This window comes from Panthera onca, chromosome B1, assembly GCF_046562875.1.
Source record: "Panthera onca isolate mPanOnc1 chromosome B1, mPanOnc1 haplotype 2, whole genome shotgun sequence".
In the NCBI taxonomy this organism is placed as follows: Eukaryota; Metazoa; Chordata; class Mammalia; order Carnivora; family Felidae; genus Panthera; species Panthera onca.
In genome coordinates, this window is record NC_138342.1 from 56195187 (window position 1) to 56219232 (window position 24046).

General features: G+C 34.2%; 1 protein-coding gene across 2 annotated transcripts; it reads right to left on the minus strand.

The window, feature by feature from the left end:
* Positions 1 to 509: 509 nt before the first annotated feature.
* LOC132692465 (sulfotransferase 1E1) lies at positions 510 to 23988 on the minus strand. Of its 2 annotated transcripts, XM_060654931.3 has the most exons (9): positions 23849 to 23988; positions 21664 to 21785; positions 16985 to 17149; positions 14128 to 14253; positions 12890 to 12987; positions 9182 to 9308; positions 7191 to 7285; positions 4066 to 4246; positions 510 to 2132 (listed from the first exon to the last, which is right to left on the minus strand). In XM_060654931.3, the coding sequence occupies exons 3-9, from the start codon at positions 17136 to 17138 to the stop codon at positions 2020 to 2022; spliced, it is 894 nt and encodes a 297-aa protein (XP_060510914.1). In that variant the 5' UTR covers positions 17139 to 17149; positions 21664 to 21785; positions 23849 to 23988; the 3' UTR covers positions 510 to 2019. The 2 variants fall into 2 exon arrangements, with proteins under 2 accessions (XP_060510914.1, XP_060510913.1); XM_060654930.3 differs by lacking the exon at positions 21664 to 21785.
* Between the last annotated feature and the right edge of the window lie 58 nt (positions 23989 to 24046).

Genomic DNA, 24046 nt, shown 5'->3' on the forward strand with positions numbered 1-24046 from the left:
ATTAGTTTCAGGTGTACAACATGATGATTTGATATTTGTGTATATTACAAAATGATCACCACAATAAGCCTACTTAACATCTGTCACCATGCAGAGTTACAAACACAGTTACATACAAAATTTTTTCTTGCGATGAAGACTTTTAAATAACTTTGAAATATGCAATACAGTATTATAGTCACCATGTTGTACACTACATCCCCATGACTATATTATAAATGGAAGTTTATACCTTTTGACTACCTTCACCCATTTTGATTACCCCCAGCTCTGCCTCTGGTAATCAGTCTGTTCCCTGTATCTATGACCTTTTGTTTTTGTTTGTTTATTTTTTTATTTTATTTTTTTAGGTTTCACATATAACTGAGATCATATGGTATTTGTCTCTGTCTGACTTCCTTAGCATAATGCCTTTAAATTTCATCCATGTTGTCACAAATGGCAAAATTTCATTTATTGATGAAAAAAATCATCAACAAAATACAGAAAAATAAGATACAAGCCAAGACAACATTGTTTATTTTATTTATTTCATTTTTTTTAAGTTTTATTTATTTTTGAGACAGAGAGAGACAGAGCATGAACGGGAGAGGGGCAGAGAGAGAGGGAGACACAGAATCGGAAGTAGGCTCCAGGCTCTGAGCCATCAGTCCAGAACCCGACGGGAGGCTCGAACTCACGGACCGAGAGATCGTGACCTGAGCTGAAGTCTGATGCTTAAGCGACTGAGCCACCCAGGCGCCCCAAGACAACATTGTTTAAATAGCAAATAACAATTCTTCTTCTCTTACTTTTGTTTTTGTTTTGTTTTACTGGCAAATATCACATTCTTTAGGAGTTTTAAAGAGTACAGAGCTTACATTCATTGCATTGTATATATAGGGCAGAAAGACCTCTAGAGCATAAATATTTCAAATTAGCTAAAGACATTCAAGCATAAATAATACTCATTGGGATTATTTATAGACATCTAGAAATCAGTCCAGTTCTTCCCAAAACTTATATTAGACTAAGATAAATTCCAAAGTAGGCCATTTTTCAGAAAATAAAAGAAAATACAAAAGGTATAGTTATGCCTCCAAATGTATTTATTCTTTAATTTTTTCTCCCAAGGTCTTCAAAGTCCATGCACAGTTATTAACATATATTTATGCATATATGTATATAGAAGCATATGCACATACTAAATATACTACTAAATGAAAAAAAAGTAGCCATAAAGAATTTGAACTGTCTTTGTTTTTTGATGTTTAACTACTTTTATTTTTTGGGGTTTTTTAAAAAATTTATATATTGTTTAATTTACATCCAAGTTAGTTAGCATATAGTGTAACAATGATTTCAGGAGTAGATTCCTTCCTTAATGTCCCTTACCCATTTAGCCCCCCCCTCAACCCCTCCGGCAACCTTCTGTTTGTTCTCTATATTTAAGAGTCTTTTATGTTTTGTCCCCTTCCCTGTTTTTATATTCTTTTTGCTTCCTTTCCCTTATGGTCATCTGTTTAGTATCTTAAATTCCTCATATGAGTAAAGTCATATGATATTTGTCTTTCTCTGGCTGACTAATTTCACTTAGCAGAATACCCTCTAGTTCCATCCACATAGTTGCAAATGGCAAGATTTCATTCTTTTTTATTGACGAGTAATATTACATTGTATATATATATACCACATCTTACTTATCCATTCATCCATTGATGGACATTTTTGGTTATTTTTAACTCGACAATTCAAACTGTGTGTTCCTACATCATACACATAGATCATAGATTTGTAGTAATTTATAGGTTATATATTTGTGCAATATTTGTAAAAAAAAAAAAAAAAGGAAGAAAAAGAAAGAAAACAAAAAAGACCATAGCCTGGACAAAAATCTTGTTTTTATATGAACATTTCAATAATCATGTGAATCTAATCATGATCCTTCATATGATTCCTTCTCTACCAATCCAAAATTTGAAAAAAGTGAGGAACGATGAGAAGAAAGCTTTAACCTTAGATATATTAAGAAAACCCTTCTTAGATTTCAGTTCTTAACTTTAGAGTAGACCCTTTCATTTGCTGCTCATAATGTATATCAAATTTCTCATTCAGTGCTACTGTAAAGTGATTCTTCCAGTCTCCTGCAATCCCTGCAACAAAAGAGAAAACATAGTAAATATGTTGTCCAGCCAGAATCATGACATTCTCTAACATTTATTATATTCATTAACACCTAATCAAATTTTATTCTTATAATATTCAATTATAAAAATAAAATATATACCATAAATAGTATATATATATAATATATATATATATATTATATACACACACACACACACACACACACACACACATTTGAGCAAAGAAATATTTGTCCTGATTATTAAAAAACAAACAAATAAAACCCAGCAAATTTCTTTCTCTGACTCTTCTCTCTTGTGCTACTTTACTTAATTTTTCTTCTACAGTTTCCTCTGAAATGTCAGTACTTCTAAGATGAGATCCATGTTTTACCCACTCCCAAGATATGAAATATCATCTTCAAACTAAAACTCAAATCCAGGCTTATGTCTCCATATCCAATTGCCTATCTGATATTGCCACTTGGATTCCATGTAAGTGTCTCCAATTCAACTAGTTCAAAATTAAATGCATTTTCTTCCCACAAAACTGTGTTTTCTTTGTGTAATTTTCCATAACCTGGTTAATGACAACACTAGGTATCCAAGGCATGAATTTGTAAGTTGTCCCTCAACTAATTCTAATTCTATACTCTTATTCAGAATTTTTTCATATCCTTTGCTTCCTCTCAATTTTTGCTCCTGCTGATAGTTAAGCTTCTCAACATTTCTCAGCCTTGTGTTATTGCAAGTCTAGCAGGCTCTTTTGTTTTCCATTACATCCAACCCTCCCCTGGGAGAAGGAGTATCTTAAATTAGTAGTTCCCTTGTCCCCTTAGCTCAAGGAGGTCTAAACTTTCATAATTAACCCAAAAAGATAGAAAATATGTGTCCTGAGAATTGAGTAGGGTCTGAGGTTATAGCAGTATGCAGCCCTCTACAAGCATGACTACTATTTTAAGTCCATCATTTTATCTTAAAAATACACATGGACACTATGAAAAAGAAGACTGAGATTATCTGAGAACTAAACAATGAAAATATAATCCATTTGTTAACTCTCTTTTCAGGGGCTCTCTACTGGTGCCAGTGGTGGGTTTGCTATTCCTATTATTTTAAAAATTCCTGACCCTCTCACTGAAAGTTTCCTTCAAAGAGCAAGATTTTCTCTATTCTGTTCTGCTTCATATATCAGCAAGACCGATGTCCCAATACTCTGCATATTCTATATGCCTTTGGATTTATAAACTGACCATATCTCATCAGATAATTCCTCCTCTCAATAGAATGTCACCTCATTGTATTTTGATATTTTTGGTTAAACAAAGCTGTATGTGCCACAAGTGTTTTGAAACTTAATCTTTTAAAACAACTTTAATGAGGTGAACTGATATACAAAGAACTATACACATTTATTGTGTACAATTTGAGGAGTTTGTATATTTGCCACTTGGTCTTGAAAAATGTTTACCACTTCGTGAAGGTAAAGCTCATCGTTCCAGGCTTGTTTCCTCATCTCAAAGTGAGGTAACAAAGAAGTTTTCTTGAGCGTCTAGTTTGAATTTAAAGAGAATTAGAATTTTAAAATCATATACATTTATATAATGTACATGGTGCAGCACCAAGGCCCACAGACTTTATAAAGGATTGCTAGTAGGGTCTGGTATTAATGCTGGTACTAAGGCTGGGGTGGCTGCTGGCCTTTCTTAATATGCTGCATATACTAAGCAATCAATAAGTAGTAGCAATTTAGTAGTAGTAGCAGCAGCAGCAGAAATGCCAATGTTTTAATGCCTCTATAGAACTGGTAACTCAATACAAAAATCACTCAAATGTAAAAGAGCTCTGAAGAAAACAAGCTGGGTCCACAGGCTAGAATAACTTCAACAGGTGTTTGCCGGTAACTATTTCAACTTGTGACTTCCTATAGCAATTGGGGCAAATTGCAGGACGAGCTCACCCTTTCTCATGAAGGGAGAAACTTTTTGGTTCATGATTTCTTCTGGTAGTGTTGTATAATTGGTAGATGGGTTGTTCTTCATCTCCTGGAATGAAGTATGTTGTATAATCTTGTCCACAAGCTCTTCTGATGGCTTCCTTCCCAGAAATTGTATCACTTTTATCACCTCTTTTCTGATATCCTAGAGAAAAAAAAAATTTCGAAACTTTAATTACTAAAGTTAAATATATTGTTATTTGGATTGAGAGAGAGAGGTAGAGAGAGAGAGAGAGAGAACCTCTTTTTTCCCCACTGACATTGGCTTCAAATTAGGTTTCAAGCGAAAAAAAAAAAAACAAAACACTTCTTGGAGAGGTGGAATTTTTTCTAACTTCTCTAGGCATTATTATTTTATCCATGATGTAGATATAAAAGATGCTTTAAAGATTGTTAGAATCAACTAAATTAGCTCATGTTTATAAAATATTTTTTATAGTTCTTGATGTTTATTTAGTACATGCTCAACAACTATTATCTAACAGTATGAATATACACGCTCAAAGACTATAGTCTCACCTGTAACAGATTAACTTTTGGGCTAAAAATATGTACACAGTTTTCATTTTTCTCTAATTTATTGATGTACATACTGAGAAGCAAAGTAACCAAAAAGATTAAGAAAAATTATAAAAACTCAAATAGTCAAGATGGAACATCAGATGTATATGAACGAACCATAGCTATAAACATCCCCATTCCTATGTCACTCTTATAGTGTGCCCTACCATCCAGGAAAATCATCCAACGCAACTATTCGCAATACCAACTATAACGCTTATCTCTGGTGTATAGTTCCCTTTACAAAGAATGCAATTTTCAAATTCTCTGTTCTAAAAATTACAGCTTGCCTGTCAAGCTTCAGCTCAAGTATCACCTTCTTTGGGATAATTTCTTTGGACTAATCCAATTTGAGTGAGCTAACCCTATTTTTGCTCCTATAAATTCCCATATAAGTCTTTATTCTCATAATTTTATTTACTTGTCTATCTTCTACCAAAAAGTTTGTATATCTATATATAATATTAATATATCTTATTCTCTTTCTACTTGATACATTGTAGAAACAAAGGAAAACTAACTTATTCATTCTTAGGCACCTTACTGATTCAAATTTGGAGGAGACTTCAACATGGTCATTATCAACCAAAATAGGGAATAAGTGAACATAGACCCTGGGGTGGGAAGGTTGAAATGGTTAGATTAGTTAATAAATTTTTTGTGTGTGAGTTTTAAATTTACTCTTTTCAATATTCTACTTATAGGGCATAATATTAGGCAATATAATAAACTACATATCATGGTTGTTTCTCTTTTTCAAATTTGTTATACTGTTAAACTCTATAAAGAAATAACACTTCAGTTTCTAAAATATTATGTATGATTTTATTTTAAATTTGTTCTGATCAAAACAACTCTAGAATTTTTGCAACATGGATTTTAATAATTGTACAAAGATGTGAGCAAGAAACTATTGATTGCTTTCTTGGTGCTAATAAAGAATGAGAGAAGAAAAGACATTTCTCTTAATAAAGAAACCCGGGATTTGTCTATTTTTGCAAAAATTATTTGTGTACATTTGTGCTTCCACCTACTACTCAATTTATGGAATAGAATACTCAAAATTTCTAGAGTTCTTCCATTTGCAAGTTTTGAACTTCATTCATTCCACTTTCCATTCCCATAAACAACAAAAAACATCAACATAAAACCTGCCGTTCTAAAACTGATCTAATCAACCCTGTGCCTTACTTAATAGTTTTCAAACATACACATATTATCCACAGACAATATATGATTTGGTTTTGCCCAATTGATGTGCATATTTGACGTTTACTCTTTTTCATTCCGATATCATACTTAATTGTAGGACAAGAGCATATATCATGATTCTTGAGCCTATGTATATTTGGGTTGTTTCCAATTTTTATAGTTATGGAGAATGCTGCTTTGAAGATTATTGTACATATAACCTAATGTACACAAACCAGAGTTTCTCAAGAGTATATACGTAGGCATTTGGGAGTGTTAAATCCTGTTTGGTTGCCCTTCTTAGATAATGACAAATTGTTTCCATAGTGTTTCTTATCTTCTGTATCTTCTTATACTGCTATCAGTAATATGGTACTTCTCAATGGTCCACATTAACTGACTTGTTAATTGTCAGTTTGGTGCGTGAAATGCCATCTCATAGTGACTTTTATTTTGTGTTATCCTGATTACTAATGAAGTTGAGAAAAAATACACTATGAGGAAATTTGAGATCATCATACTTTTGCATATTGCTGCTCTGACATTCTGTTTATTCTCTTCTTCTGGAAGTTTGAGTTGATAGATGGGAATCGTATCACTATCCCACATATCTATCACTCTATTTTTAAAGTATTCTACTCATCTCATTGTAGTACATTCTATGTAATTTCCTCTGCTCCATTTCCACTTCACTAACTCACTATTTAGCCATGTTCTATCTGTTATATGAACCATCTCTTAATTTTTTAATTTTTAAAAATTATTTTAGAAATTCTATTTTGCTATATTTTTTCAAATCTGCTAAGTCAATTTTAGTAACCTCTTCTTTCTTTGTAAAATATTTTTCTTCTTTTATTTCTTTAAACATATTAAGAATAATTATTTTATAGGGTTTACCTGATAATTCCAACACCCATAGATTTGGAGGCAGTTGACACTTCTTGTCCATCGTGATTCCTTATGTGTTCATATCTGTGTGTGTGTATGTGTGTGTGTGTGTATGTGTGTGTGTGTGTCTGTGTTTGCTGTTGTTTTGTGAACTCAAGTTCTTTCAAATTTTATCTTTGGTAATTTTTTGAGACTCAGTTTAAATATATTTATTCACGGAAGAGTTCTATTTAATAGCTTCAAATCTGTGTTAATGTATCTGAATTATTATAACTTTTGGAGATGCCTGAATCTTCTATTTAAAGACATATTTTTGTATCTAGAGTCTTGTCAAGTGTTAATATTTTAGAAACTATTAAGTTGCCCATATGTTTTCTTTTTTAAAAGTGTTTAATTCCAGTTAGCTAAGTCTTAGGTGTACAATAGTCCATAGGTTTTCAATTTCTCACCTCCTTCATGTCTTCATAGAAGAGAAAAAGCACATGTGGATTCTTCCTCTTTTCCCACCAAGATTTTGCATGTTTATACCAGGAACCATAAGGCACTAAAGTTAGACATAAAAGCAATTTAAGGGCATGCTATCATCTCTATAAAGCTTGAAAATGAGTATGTAAACAATAGTAACCACAAATAAATATAAATAAATGATCATGGCATGAAAAATAGAGGTCAGTCACAGATCTTAAGCAAATTTCTCTGCAGCAAGAGAGGCAAAGTATGTTGAACAATCCATGTACAGAAATACATTCTAAACTTTCAACATTATGACATGGTTTATGACATGGTTTATGGTTAATTATCCAATTAACTTGATTCACAGCTTATAAGAGCATTTTTGAAATGTGTGCGTGTGTGCGTGCGTGTGTATTTGTGTGTGTGTGTGAAATCAAGTTGTCAGTGAAGGGAGTTGAGTTAATGAAACTATTAATGATCTTATAATGAGAATTCAGTCCAGGTTGAAATTTACTATTCATAAAACTAGCTTTTACAATTAAAACTGGCAACTATATAACTTTTTATTATATTACTTGCAGTTTATATGGTAGGGATGTTTTCTTAGGGACTCTTAGTGCTATTCTCATTTTTAAAAAGCTAGAAGACTTTTTTTATTTATTCTTGAGAGAGACAGAGAGACAGAGAGATGGAGCACGAGCAAGGGGAGGGACAGAGAGAGAGAGGGAGACACAGAATCTGAAGCAGGCTTCAGGCTCCTAGCCTAAAGTGGAGCTCCAACCCATGAACCGTGAGATCGTGACCTGAGCCAAAGTCGGATGTCCAACCAACTGAGCCACCCAGGCACCCCAAAAAAGTTAGAACATTTTGAAGATGATGTGATATGCTCAAAAGTGGTCTCTCTTCCCTTTTCTTTTCTCATGCATATCCCAGTGTTTCACCCAATAAAAAGCTGACCAAATAATATAATGCTGTGTGAGTCAAGGTATACTGCTTTGCATTGTCATTGTCCACCACTTCTGTCCTTTGACTCTACTGACAATTGTTCTTAACATAAAATATTGTATATATGTATGTATATGTATATGTATATAATTGGATAATTGGATGATCTTTTCATCCAATTTGCAGAGGTACAACATTATCTTTCTCTGACTTACAATATGGGTTTTGACCATCTTTAGACATATGTTTAATTTGTGATGGTTAGCATAAATTTTTCCAAAATACAGCAACAAACATAAAGTACATATATTCCACTTTTATTGAGTCAATATTACCTTCTATGGATATAAAGACATTATTACCATTTTTTTTTTTGCAATTATTATGACAGTATCAGAATGGTCTTCTTTAGAAAATACTAGACTTTCTTGAATCCTTTCTTCCTTAACTTTAAATAGTTGCTATAGTCTGGAGTTAATTAAAAGGTAAAATTTCCCAGAATTTCTGCTCTAATAACTCTTGTATGGTTCTGAGAAATCTAGTTAAAACATTCAGACTGTACCCTGGGTGAAAAGAAAAAGAACTTTGTAGATACTCAGATTTCTTCGTGAATGCTCATCCAACAAAGCACTTGAAATTTTCCTTGGAAACAAATGGGCACTCTCTCCCTTTTCTATTTCCTTGCCCCCTTATTCAATAGAGTTGTAATGCTATGAGATACTTTTTCTAATAAAAAGAAATGGTTCAGAATTGGACACTGAATCTCAGTCTTAGAGAGGAAAATGGTTACCTCCAACCTCCAAAAACACTTTTATATATTTATTTTTAGGCACTGAACTGGAGTGTCCAGATTCTGCATTTTCCATCCACATCTGGAAACACTGTGCTTGTTCTAAAGTTCAAAGTATTCTAGAATTTCTGTTTTAATTAAGGGTCAGAGAAGATAGCAGACCACAACAGACAACAAAAATATTTGCTCAGAGACGTCATTTGTCTTGTATCATTTACTTTGAAAGAATTCCAAGTAAAGAAGGTGTCTTACCTTGTCCATCCATGAATCTCTCCACAAACTCTTCAAAAGATCCAGGATCTGGATGGGCATTTACCATTAGAAAGAAATAATAAAAGGAAACAACGACATCTTTGGCATTCCGGCAAAGGTAGATCATCTAAAAGGATGACATTATATATTACGTCACTTGATTTTTTTCAAACATAGTTTCATCAAGAAACATTTATCTTTCCAACTACAAACATAATACATATTCATTGTAAAAAGTATATAAAATATATAAAATTATAAAGAAGAAAAATTCAATAACCTGAAGTGAAAGTATCTTTTGCACAGTTATTCAGTGCCTGTTCTCACTTTTCATTTTGTATGCCATTTTCATGTATAATAACTCATTTTAATGTCACAAATGCAGTCATTCATGCAGTCTTGGAGGGAACAAACGTATTTAATGGGGGTCTATTTAAATGCACATTGATCACAGTGAAAACGTAATCTTCACTAACATCGTGTTGAGTTTCTGTACTACATGCAGAAGAAACACCAATCGGAAAGAGCAGTCAGGAAGCCTTGGTTAATTGCCAGTCTGGCACTAAAAAGTTCTATCATCTTGTGCAAAGCACCAGTTTTGGATATAAATTTTCTATCCAGTAAGCAAGTGAGTTGCGTCTGATCTTTACGGTATTTTCTAGGTCCAGTACACAGTGCTGCAGGAAAAGATCTGCAAAAGGAAACTTCAGCATTCCTGTGGTCTCCACTTCTGCCCTCAGGAACCTGAGCCTTGCCATCAGGGAAGGCTGTTCATGACTCTCCACTTGTTTACTGGATTTGATTGGGCTCACTAACTTTTCTTAACTCTTCAAGTTTCTACATTTGCAAACAATTTTAAAGAATTCTTGTAGTGTATTCTAAGAAATATGGCTCTCGTTTTTAAAGTCCTGCTATAAAAACCTCTAATAACTGCAGAAAAAAGGTGAATTTTCTTTTCTTATGAAAACTATCAATAGCCATATTGAACTTTTCCAACGTAATTTAACACTCTCCTTCTTGCATTTTGCATATTAGCTGAATAGAACTCATTGCCACTGTATGCATGAATTTACTTCAGATTTTTACCCCTTGCATTTCTTCATGCTGTTCCCTCTGTCTTGAATATTCTCTACATCTCAAAATACTATCCATTACTTTAAAGCTTGGTTGCAGGTCTTCATGAGGCTTTTTATTTTCTCAGATAGGGGGTGGGGATAACAAAAGCAATCCCTCTTCCCCCTAAACTCCCATTTAGTTTATCTTATCTTCATTTTGACAGATACTATTCTATACCCCAAAGTTTTTGCCATGCATGCTATTCCTGTCTTGGAGGGAAATCTAGGTCTTTCTAAAAGATAGGGCTTTGCCTGTATCACTCTCCAGACGAAGTTGCTAGTTTACCCACAATTCTCTTGGGATCATAATCCACTTTAAAATGCTACACTTGAAACACCCCTGTTCCTGTGATACTTCATACCTCTCCCAGCTAAAGCTTGTGGTGATTCCCTTGCTTTAATTGAAAATATGAACATCTGCCTCATTGTATTACTCTCCATTCCCAATCTTGTCATCATCCAGTGTAACTTTAGTATCTGTATGCATAAACCATCTAATTCACTAAGTTCTTGTATTCATTGATCATTTCCTTTAGTTTACCACAGCTAACCACTTTTATGACCAAATCACAAATAATGTCAGCACTCTAAAGGTTTCACTTCTGAAGACCTATGCTGGGACATCATTTTCTTCCAAGAAATTCCTACTCCTTCTTTCTTTCTTATCAGTTTTCCCCAATATATCTGTCCTGAAACAATTCCAAGATCTGAAATTTATTGTCCTCAATGTTTCTTTTATGTGTCAGTTTGACACCCTTTCCCCTCACTTTTTAAAATTCTCTTTTAGCTTCTGGTTCATCACTGTAAATACACTTTTACTAATAGTCCCAATCCATCTATCTTCTTGTCCCCCAGTGAATTACCTCAGAAATGCTCAGGACATGATTCTATCTAACTGTTTGATTGATGTCTGAGATGATAGCCAGTTTTGTGAATGCTAAATAGTTTAGTGAAGACTAAGACTATTGTAAATGGATTGTATTTATTTTCATTTGAGACCTGAAGGGGCCACAACACATTCTCCAAAAGAAAAACAGGTAACTTGGTCATATCTCTTGAAAAAATGGTGATTGCACATCTCCCAAAAAATATATAAATGGTCTAATGAGAGAAACTTTATGTAATGAATGATGTCAGCAGGATGTACATGTTCCATCTAAGATTGCTTTTGATGAAAGTTAAACAACAAACAAGAAACTAGAACCTTCAGAATTTTGGACCATGGATCTCCAGAAAAATGTCAAACACACCAGCTATCATTCGAGTACAAAATAGAAATGTTTCCTGACTGTGATAAACCCCCTATTTTGTTATTACAACTGCGTATAGTACTTTGATATCTCATACTTGTAGCATATAGGGTTGTGGTATATCCTAAAGAAAGCTAGAAAGGTGTTGAGAAACAGCATCAATAATCCAAGACGTAATGTTTTAGGGTTGTATATCATTCTCTGTAAAAACCAAAACTGATCACATCAATCATCAACTCAAAATGTCTGTAACTCCTCATTACCACCAAATAGAGTCCAAACTTCCTAACTTAACTTCAGTGTCTGTTGTGATCAAGCCCTAGCTTATCTCCCTTCATTTATCCAGCCAATGTGTATAGTCAACCTAGCAACTGAAATGAACTTGTTTCAGATCATCATTAGGGTTGCCTCTGGGATTATATAGACTAACTCCAATACATCTTTTAAATATCAGCTGAGATGTTACTTGTTCTTGAATACCTGCCTTATTGTAATATCTGGGCCAGAATTCTCTTACTTGACCTGTGACACCTACTGCATCATCTGCTTATTTGTCCCTTTCCCCCAGTGGACCATGTGATCATGAAGACAAGGCTTGCACATGTATTATTAATCCTTACATTGCTGGCACACAACAGATACTCAGTAAATAATTATTATATAATACTTGTCTGGTTTATCTTTTTCCAGTTTGCTTGAATGCCTCAACATGCCAAGTACAATAGTTTGCAAAAAGGAATGCATTCAATACAATCATTAGTAACAAATACAAAAGTAGCTACCATTTACCAAATGTTTATAATATACTAGATACCGTGTTAAGCACTTAACAAGCATTATTTCACTTAATCCCTGTAACAGCTCCACCAGGAAGATACTATTATTATCCCCTTGCAGATGAATACCTTGGAGTGGCTTGGAGTTTACCTGTTTTTTTCCAAATAACCTCTAGAGTTGGAGTTGAAATATAGACTCTAACTACACTGACATTAATCCATATTTATTAAATATCTGTAGGTTCCATGAAAGAACAAATAAATGTGTATAAGACACAGGATGTTACCTGACTTGATCATTGCAAACTTATTTTGAGTTGGATGACTTTTTTTTAATGTTTATTTATTTTTGAGAGAGAGAGCCTGTGCAAGGCGGAGGAGGGACAGAGAGAGAGGGAGACAGAGGATCTGAAGCAGGCTCTGCACTGACAGCAGAAAGCCTGATGCGGGGCTCAAATTCATGAACTGTGAGATCATGATCTGAGCCAAAGTCAGATGCTTAACCGACTACAGCCACCCAGGTGCCCCAACTTGGATGAAGTTTTAAGAATACTAGACTCTGGTTACCTTACAGTTATTTTCCCAAAATGAGGCTGGAAGAATGTCAGCTGGCAGATGAGTCTTCACTATTCTAGGAGATGCCATCTGTTTTAATTGTTTTACTCCTGATTTTTAAAAAGTTAAAGGTTATATACAACTTCCAAAATTATCAATATTTATGTGGATTTTATATATATTTTTAAAATAGAAGTAACTTTAAGATTCTATATTGTATTCATAGTAATAATACATACTCACTATCATAGAAGTTTACATAGAGGAAATTATAGAGAAAACAACAAGATAAGATACAATTTCACCATATTGGAAAAAATAAGTATTAATATTTTGGTGAGCAGCCTTCCATATAAATGCAGTTGACCTTTGAACAACATGTGTTTGAACTTCCCAGGTCCACTTATATATGAATTCTTTTACAGTACAATACTTAAACGTAGTTTCTCTTACTTATGATTTTGTTAGTAACATTTGCTTTTCTCTAGCTTACTTTATTACAAAAATACAATATATTAATACATGTATAACATACAAAATATGTGTTAATCAACTGTTTACATTATTGGCAAGGTTTCTGATCCAATAGTGGCCATTAGTAATTAAACCTGGGGGGAGTCAAAAGTTATATGCAGATTTTTTTATTGTGTGAGGGGTGATCATCCCTAACCTCAGCATTGTACAAGGGTCAACTGTATATCTCTATGCCCAGTCTCAGAGCCATCTAAATACCACACATGCAGACAGAATTTTTAGTATCTTCTAATTGATTTTTCCTTAACATATTATATCGAAACTACAAGGAACATAGGCCAACCTAATTTTTTTAATGATTTCATAGTGTTATTGTATCACATTAAGCTATTCCTTTTTTTGATTAACACTTAAGTTGTTTCTAATTTTTCACAATATTTAAAGAACCTCTGATGAATATCATTTTGGATATATCCTTGAAAATTTACATATATTTTTCTAATGTTTAAAGTATTATCACATTCAGCCATATAGGGATAAATGCTTACATATTACTAGACTCTACTGAAGGCATATAAAAGCTATCCTTATTCACTCTGTATCAGACAAATGCTATACCATAAACTCTGTCAAGATTTAAATTTAAATTTATGTACTCTCCATGTAGAGGACATCATACTAATTGTCACTCTTGCTTCCTCTCTCTTTTCTTGCACCTGCTATAGCCACACTTTAAAATATATGTAAACACCTTTAAAAATCTACTTAAATATTACCATTCATCAGCTCTTCTTTTCTGCACTCCAAGAAAGGTATTCGATTAAAAATGACATCTTCTTTGCATTTTTCCACATCACCCTCTTTGCAGATCATGTATACAATTTCACTAACCCAGGTTGTACCTGTAAAAATTAGACAAACCTTAGTGTCTCACTGACAATGCAGGGCTGATGATGCAGGTAGTGGATTTATAGCTGGATAAAGTAGGAAGGTACCAATGCAATATTATTTGAAAGATAGAACAGCCACAGAACTTGGGGCTTCTGGGTGGCTCCATCTGTAAGCATCTGACTCTTGATTTCAGCTCAGATCATGATCTCACGGTTTGTGAGATTGAGGCCCATGTCTGGCCCTGTGTTTGGGATTCTCTCTCTTCCTCTCTCTGCCCACCCTGCTTGTACTCTCTCTCTCAAAATAAATAAACTTAAAAAAAAAAGAAGCATTAAAAAAAAGAATAGCCATGGAATTCAAGAAATATTTCTTCTAATACTTACTCTTGTAAGACCCAAAAATAGTCTCAAGAAATAAGGATGAATATTGTAGTAAGACACACCTATGGTAGGAGTCCAAATTTGTCCATGATTAATTGGGACATTATGCAAGCTGATAACAATTAGGGATTTAAATTTTTACATCTAAAAAGTAGGGAGGCTTGATTTATCAAAATATTCCTGCAGGGAAAGCATTGTATTTAAACATTATCAGGAAAAACAAAGAAGAATAAGACATAGTTCCTCACCTCTAGGACAAGTTAACAATAAATATGCTTAAGGCAACTAAAGTCGTACAAGGGAAAATAATACACAACTGAATGCTGAGCTTAATTCAAAGAAAGAAAAGATGACTACTGGAGTATGGAGAAAGAAAGCTTTCAGGTAAGTCTTGAAGAATGGACTAAATGCAGGTGGGCTAGAAGGAAGAACTGAAAGAATTGAAGAAGCCAGAGAGAAAGCATACTCTCAGAGTCTCCCACATCCACATATGTGCTATTCCTTCAGCCTGGAACCCTCTTCTATGAGCTAAACTTCTCAGGTCTTTGCTTTGCTCATTCTAAGAAGCCTCTGAAAGGCTCCAAGTGAGGTGCTCCTTCTATATGTTGTCGCAATACCCTACTGGACTTCCTTCACCCAAAGCGGTTTCATACTGCATTGTATCTGCCACTTTATTTATATTTACCATCGGATTATAACACTGAGAGGGTAGAGATTAGGTGTGTTTTGTTCACCATTATATCTCCAGTGGCTAATATTACACTTGTCACATAGCAGGAACTCAATAAATATTTGCTAAGTGAATAAATGAGAAAACAGAAAAGGAAAACTCATGCAAAGAAATAGTGAAGAGACAGGCCAGTGAGAATAATCAGTCCCTACATTTTTTGGGATAATGTGAGTAAGGAGGTGTCATTCATTCATTCATTCATTCATTCATTGTTTTCAACATATATATTGAGTACAAGCTTGTCACTATGCTAAATGCCAAGAATACACAATTAAATAAGATATGGTCACTATGCTGATATTACAGGAGGATTTAGACTACCTTTTCTGTCTAATAGATATCTGTAAATACTGTGCCAAAATACAAAATGTTAATTTTGAAAAAAGAAAAAAAAAGGTAAAGAGACTTGAATAACAGAAGATACACTGAAGCACGCTTTAGCCACAAACTTTACTGATAGCTTCTTATGCCTCAACTTGAGTCCCCGATACAGAAAAGAATAGATTGAACCCTTGCCTTCTAGTGCTCAGATGTGCTTTTGAGAATTGCAAACAATGCTTGATAATTACAACACTTCTTTTTTCTTAAGATGCTGTAATACAGATGGGTATAGGAATTCAAAGGACTGCAAAGGAGGAACATTTAACTCAGTGTGCTGCTGCTGCTGTGATGTTTCAACAAGAAATGCCTTCAAGACAACATGAGAATTGAACTTAGCCTTAACACATTATTGGCATTAGTTCACTGGTTTTGTGAGTCAGAGACTGGTTCTACCAAGCAGAACTGTCTTTTTTTTTTTTTCAATCAAAGGGCACATACTTAAGGTTAATATAGTGGTGAAGAAAAGAATTGGAAATAGATTATAAAGCCTAAATTGAAGAAGAGATAGGTGGGGAGGAGGGTGCCAAGGCAAGCAGACAGCAAGCAGAAAATTCCTTATAGTTCATACTAAAGAGTTTGAGCTTTTGGTAAGTTTTAGAATGACAATGTTGTACAGGCAATGTTGCACAATTATCAGGATTGTGTTTTAGAAGAATTCCTCTGGTGGAAGGGTAAAATAACAATGAAGTGAGACATATTCAGTGCTTAACATATGTAAGTGTTTAAATATAGCAACCAGAGAAGTCTGGATCAGATCTTCCTAATTTCTAAAGATCTATGGCTGTAAAACTCCAGAACTATGAGCTAATTTCAGGAAAAAAAAAAAAGATGTTGCTTAAAAAAGGAGTTTGGGGGATAGCCTTAGAGAAAAAGAGCTAGTTAGCTGAAAAAGAATTTTTTAAAAGTTTGCAAAAATTGCTTATACTTTTATGTGATGACACTAATGACATTAGATAAACACAGTTGGTAGCTTAAGGTTTTAGTTATGATTCTATATTCATCCATTTATATTACATAATTTTCTAAAGTGGCCAACCATACCTATCTGTCAATGTGCTACTCAGGTTATAGGTACAGATTGTGCTCTTCGAATACAGCTCTGATATTCCACTTTTTCTATGTCTAAACTACTGTATCTTTCACATGAAAAATGAGTGTGGTAGAAGTGAACAGCTTAATATTTACTATTCAAGGTGGGTTTGTCATTTCTAGGTGAAAAGAGAACGACATTGACATACTAAGGAGACTTACCAGATTTAGGATAGGTGGCAATGACAATGTCATCTGGTCTTGCCTGGAATGTCTCCACATCATCCCAATGTTTTATAAAATCTTTATACATTAGAATTCCATGGATTTTGCCAAAGTATTCACAATAGTCAGAAGATTTGGAAGAATCCATCATAAAGCGGTACACTAAAAGAAAAAAAATGTATGTTTTCCACTTTATACGTACTTTAAAATATATTAACATTAATAATAGCTCTAACTGAGGTTCTATTGGGTTTCTAGCATTTCTTAGCTATTGAGCATTTAAGGTAAAAAGCATATTGAAGGAGTACATAATATAGTCTTGGTGCTTTAAGAATCTCTCCTATTAAGAAGGTAAGTCTAACATATAAAAAGAGTAAGAAAGTACAAGGCACTATAAAGTGTTTAACTACATAAAAATAATGTGATGCATTTATATTATATTTATATACAATATTTGACATAGAAAATTCCATGATGAAGGATAACACAACAACACTATTTCTGTACAAATTGATGGGGTATATAAAAAGATGCATATGCTCAAAAATACAACAATATTTTGGTAGATAATCACTCTGATTAAATATGTATACATTAAATAACAATAAAGATTGATGGTAACATTCAATAGCTATTGCCATATAGCTTCCTTAGTTCCTGAATACGTTTCATTTAATGAAAAAATTCAAATGCTCAATGAGTGTACATAAAAGAAGATAAAATTAATGAAACTGTAATGGATATTTCTAAGACATGGATTCCTGAGGGAATAGAAGATTCCTCTGGGACCTCTCACATTACTTTTAATTTTCTCTTTCACTTGATTAGTAAAGTAGTGGATATTTCCATTGAATGACTTGTCTGAAACTTATAAGGGTAAACAAGATGGTTATCACAGATAATTCATTTCCTGATTCCATGATAACCCATTTTGTGTTCAGGGTTGGTCATAGAATTTTTAATTAAGCAAACTTTCCTTCATTGACTCAACTTCTTCTACTATCTTTTCTTCTCCATTCTGTTTGTGATATAGAATCTCAACAAATTTCGTCCATCTTTGATATTAGCCACTCTAGATCTCCTTTTTATTCATCTGTGTGAACCAGACTAATGCAAATCCACCATGATGACGTCTCTGTGACCTGAAGCCTTCTTGAGCACATCACCTCCTACCCTTAAGTATACCCTTAGGGCAAAATGTCCTTGATCCACTCTGGAGACATGACTGTGACACACACTTATTCTTAAACATTTTCCTCTTGGATGGTCCCCTAGCAGTGCTCCCAGCCTGTAGCATTACAAAAGCAAATCTTAAGGGAGGTGGGGTTACAGAGATCTACTTGTCTTGTGTGGCCCAACATACTCTTTTATCTGTAAGTCCTCTTAATAAGCCATTTCTTGTCAAGCTGGACTTGGCCTTTTTCTTTGGTTTTATAGTTCCTTCAGTCTTTGGAGGTCATTTTGCATATACCTCCCTCTCCCATTTTGCATATACCTCACTCTTGCTAAAAAGCTGCCTGATACACTTATACATTTGTAACTGCTATGGCTTTTATTGTCTTTTTCAGAGACCTTGTAGTATAACAGGAGCCTTCTGGAGGCAGCAGTTCTTTTAACCACTCAGTGTGTTTCCTTCAATATAGAGAATCCCAATTCATGAGAGATGCATTATAAAGAGAAAACGAGGGTCACCTGGGTGGCTCAGTCTGCTAAGTGTCTGACTCTTGATTTCAGCTCAGGCCTTGATCTCATGGTTTGTGAGTTCGAGTCCCACATTTGTCTCAGTGCCGACAGTGCAGAGCCGGCTTGGGATTCCCTCTCTGCCTCCCCCTCACCCTGCTCTCTTTCTCTCTTTCTCAAAATAAACAAATAAACTTAAGAAAAAAATAAAGAGAAAAATGAAATTGCAATTACCATGACAAATGGATTCACCTAAAATAAGAAATACCTGATGGTAAACTTTTAGGAAGAGAAGTCTTACAAACCAAACCAAATGAATAGACCTTTGACTTCTAAAGGCTATTTCCAGTCATGTTTTCCCCACTATATTTGTAGCCTGCACATTACAGATGGAGACTTTCAGACGTTGCTTCCTAACTCCCAATCACTAGCACCTGGCACTAATTCCATGGATTCAGTCCCTGTCATTTCCCTCATTTTTTTTCCTTTGTGCTCACTGCTCTCCTTCAAAGCCTATCCAACTACTGATTGAATATGAAACTGGCTTTCCAACTGGCTTTCCTATAAAAAGTGAAAATCTCTTCTTTCTACAACCACCAAGGAAATGGATGTTCTTTACTAGGCATTTACTTTGTGCCAGATTTGAAAAGTTTTATTTTAAAATCTTATTTATATGTCATAAAATTACATCAAAAAGCAGACGTCATTAATTAGGTTAAGTCTGTCCTGCATCAGACTCCTTGAAGACAGAAACCATATTTTTCTTACGCAAGGAAGGGCAAAAGTGCACATTTTTATGTATACATGTAAATGTGCATATATAAATATCTATCTATCTATCTATTTATTTAGTCAGAGAGAGACAGAGAGTGAGCAAGCAAACTGGGGGAGAAGCAGAGAGAGGTGAGAGAGAATCCCAAGCAGGCTCCACACTGTGAGCATGGAGCTCCATATGGATCTCAATCCCACGAAACATGAGATCATGACCTGAGTCAAAATCAAAAGTCAGATGCTTAACTGAGTGAGACACTCTCAGGCCCCCGAAATATCCTTATTTTTGACACATAATTGGTGAAAAAAATTAAACAACATAAAGAAAATGAAAGTGCCTTCTTTATCCAAACTAAAGAGATAATCACTCCTAATACCACGATATTTATGCTTCCAAATATTTAAATGTATATAAAACCTATACACTTATGTACCTAATTTAATTTGTATTATTATTATTTTTTTAATGTTTATTTATTTTTGAGAGAGAGAGAGAGACAGAGTGTGAGTGGAGTAGGGGCAGATGGAGAGGGAGACACAGAATACAAAGTAGGTTCCAGGCTCTGAGCTATCAGAACAGAGCCCAACGAGGGGTTTGAACTCATGAACCTCAAGATCATGACCTGAGTCAAAGTCGGACGCTTAACTGACTGAGCCACTCAGGCGCCCCTAATTTTATTATATTTTACATTCATTTTGTACTCTATTATTTCACTATATAATGTGAGCATTTTGCTGTTAATATATAAATTCTGTTTTTATTCTTATAAATTACACATAGAAGTCCATAGTATGGGTGTAATAAAGAAAACAATTCTTTAATGATGGAAATTCTTGTTTTTCCCAACTTTTTTTAGATATAAGTAGCACTCTAATGAATGTCTCTATGTTTTTCACAATTATCTTCACAGTGACAATGGAATTGCCAAAATAAAAGGTATATTGTTAAATATTTTTTAATCACTAAAATTATACCAATTTGCACACTATATGAAATTGCCTATATTCTCACGTGCTCACCAGTATTTGCAAATTATTTGTTGTAATCTTTCACAATTGAAAATATATGTTTTTAAAACTGTTTCAGAGATATTTTATAACTTTTTGTTTTCATCTTTTATAAATTTATTGGTTATTTTAATTATTTTGATCCATTTTGTCTATCAAGGGTGTTACTTTTTCCTAACTGATTTTTTAGCTAGTAATTTATTGTTGATTTTATATTGAAAGTATGGCTTATTTTTCTGTTTTATATGCCAGTAATATTTAAACTCTTTTAATAGTGTTGTATAGAAGTTTATTGCTCATAAAATCAAATGTGTCAAGTTTTTGCCTTATGTTTGATATGGTAGCATAAATATTTCAATGTGTTCATATAATGAGAAATACATGTGTTAAAAGTTTATATATTCATTTTAATTTAGATGATTAATGTGTACATAACAAAGAATAGTATATAATTTTAAGAGTGTGGGCCCTAAAGTAGACCACACTGCTTATTTTTTTAATTGTTTTTTAAACTTTATTTATTTATTTTTTTAAAGCAACAAGAGTATGAGTGTGAGCAGGGGAGGAACAGAAAGAGAGGGAGAGAGACAATCCCAAACAGGTTCCATGCTGTCAGAGCACAGCCCAATGTGGGGTTCAAACTCACTAACTATGAGATCATGACCTTAGCCAAAATCAAGAGTCAGATGCTTAATGGACTGAGACACCCAGTTGCCCTTAGACCACCTCATTTAAATCCTAGCTGTGCTATTTGAAATTATATAATCTTAGCAAATTATTTTACCTCAACTGAAGTATAAATTTCCATTATAAATGCTTAATAAGCATGAGTCCCTATTGTTATTGTGTCAAATCCATATGATAATAGAGCGTAGAGAGCAAGATGGAGTCTGTCATGTCAAGTAAGAGTCTGTGTCAAGCAATGGCAGAAGCGGTTAAGGGTACTGCAGCCCAGCCAAGATACCGCCCAGACCAGCATCAGCTGACACCCAGAACTGCTAACAAGCAGAAGCAGAGGAGGTCTGCAGGGGTCTCAAGACCCTTTGAAAAGGGGAGGATTTTTGCAACAAACTGTCAGACTCTTCAGACATGACCCTTCTACGTCTGACCACTTAAAAAAGTCAGCTGCCTCCGAGGGCTCTGCCTGACTGATTTCCGAACAGAGCTGAGGTCCTTCACCTCTTGAACGTAATAGGCAATACGTGCCGGGTGCTGACCTGGACATGACCAAAGCTCAGCTTTGAAGCTTTAACTGATTTTGCCTTTGGTTCGTTGACTTCCCACACCCTTCTGTTTGCCTTGTTGGTTGTGTGGTGTGTCTTCTCTTCTGCTCGGTGTGCTGTGTAAGAAGCCAAGTTTAATCATATGGAGAAATGACATTGAGTTTGGAATCCCAAACCTGCTTTATGACTATGATTAACTTTGCCTTATGATTCAATAAAGCTGACAATGTGGAAAGACACAACCTGCACGTGTACCTTCACAGCTGGCTCATGACAAGGAGCCAGACACTTATGACCTAAGTTAGAAACAGTACACATTACATAGTAATATCTCCTTTCAAATCAGGGAAAATATGTGTTGTCAAAATTCCCAAGAATATATTTCAGAAATATAAAATTATCTGGCAAAACTGATGATCAGTTATCTGTTTTCTCACTGGAGAGAGTAAAATCTGTAAATATCCAATGTGACTTTTACACAATGTGACTTCTAGGTGTTTACTCCACTAAAGTTCTTTGGGACAACCCACTATAGCATTTATTTCATTTCGGCCTCAGATTACACACCAGAAGAGAGACAAAATGAAAAATTTTTTCAATTGTTGTTTTTGACTCAAGAATGGCTTAATGTATGTTTTGGAAACCACAGAATAACTAGTCCTGCATGTTCTAACTTAAAAGGGAAAAAGTTCCAGTTCCTATTGGCAAACTCAACTCTTTCAAGACCTCTCTCTCAAGTGTGTTAGATGTAATCTCACCAGAATTATGACATTTTGATTAAAAATCAGTTTTGTTAATAAATCACCTTGTTCCTTAAACCTTCTTTGTTGTCAGAAAATAGAAATCTTTCACTAGAAGAAATGTGTATAAAGGTGTTGCTTGCCCAACATACTGATTTGTTTATTAGTGTGAACAACTTTCTTGGTATTCTGCCAAGTTTGCAAAAATTGGCTTACAGTCGATTGGGAGTAGCTGATTTATCATTCAGCACTTGGCTGACTTCTAGCTGCCCCTTCATGGTCAATTTTGGTCTCAGGGTTAAGCGAAGAGGCATATAATAATATCTATTTTCTTGTTAACTTCTTTTGGCAAATTATCTCTTATCACAATATATGGACTTACCCTCTAGATGATCTCTTCTTTCTTAAAAATGTATTTCAGTTAGAAATTGTCAATTTTATTTTCTAACTTATTATAAAGGTTATTGTGGTCTAGAAACACTAACAAAAAATTGTTAAGACTGTGATTTATAAACTCAGTTGAATTCAGAAAGAATTTTTCTTTTTTTTCCTCTTTTTTTCTTCTTTTCTTCCTGTTTTCTTTGTCCCTTTTTCTATCCTCCCCTCTTCCATCCCTTAATCTGACTCTCATTCAGCAAATAAGCTCTGTGAGTGCCTACCTCATTTCCAGACACAGTGTTAAGTGTTGAGCAAACTGTGGGCAGTGCAGATGTATAGGGCTTGCTCAATCCTCATCATCTTCTACTTACTTGGATCTGGTTAAAATGGCTGAAAGCAGAGAATATCCTTTTCTCCATCAATCCACCTCAGCCTCAGCACTATGTCACAAAGCAGATGCTAAAAAATACTTGTTAAATTTAATTGCTAGATCAAATCTCTCTGCGCTTTCCAATTTTAATTAAGGACTCCTAGATAAAATAGGTACTATGCTGCCAAAAATCTACCTGTCAACTATTTACTAAGGACTTGGATATATGCTGTATTTTTTTCTGATGTATCTCACCTAAAAGTAATGATAATGTTTATAAGGCCCATGGTACTATGAGACTGGTTCTGACATATTTCACAGAAGTGATCACCAGATTAGAAGTCACTCTTCATTTTAACTGTTTCTACTCTGCTTGCTCTGTTTCCTTATTAATGAAATGGAGAACATGTCCAGCATTCAGGACCTACAAGGTAACTATGATACCGTAGTTTTGTGTTAAAATTATTTAAACAGAAAAGCATTATGTAATGCAAGATTTATTTTTAATGACAAACAAAGGATTTAAAAAGGTTTTAAAATGCTTTACATTATTATGTAACTAAAGTATTAATATAGACTTTATTCTCTCTATATTTCCTTTTTTAACAGTTTTGTGATATATAATTTGCACCTAAACTTTTTATATCTAAAATTTTAATACTAATATCAGTAATAAAAATAAAAATACAACCTGTCCAGATGATCCTGGGAAGGAAACTGGATGGTCCAATTTAGTTCTCTTTAAACTCCACTCAGGTTTTAGGCTGCCAAAAAAGATGAGAACCACTTATGCATTTGGGATGTTTCCGGTGAGCTTTTATTCTCCATGCCAGAGAAGGAGGCGGAGATAAATTTGCGGGGGTTGGTCTTCTGGAGTCTGTGATTCACT

Excerpts from the sequence above, each read along its gene's own strand:
- LOC132692465 (XM_060654930.3), bottom strand. The coding sequence starts at position 17,138 with ATGATGGATTCTTCCAAATCTTCTGACTATTGTGAATACTTTGGCAAA. Across the intron at positions 12,988-14,127 it reads AAAAGAAGAGCTGATGAATG|GAGTAAAACAATTAAAACAG; the intron begins GTAATATTTAAG and ends TTTAAAAATCAG. Across the intron at positions 9,309-12,889 it reads TTTGGGAAAATAACTGTAAG|ATGATCTACCTTTGCCGGAA; the intron begins GTAACCAGAGTC and ends TCATCCTTTTAG.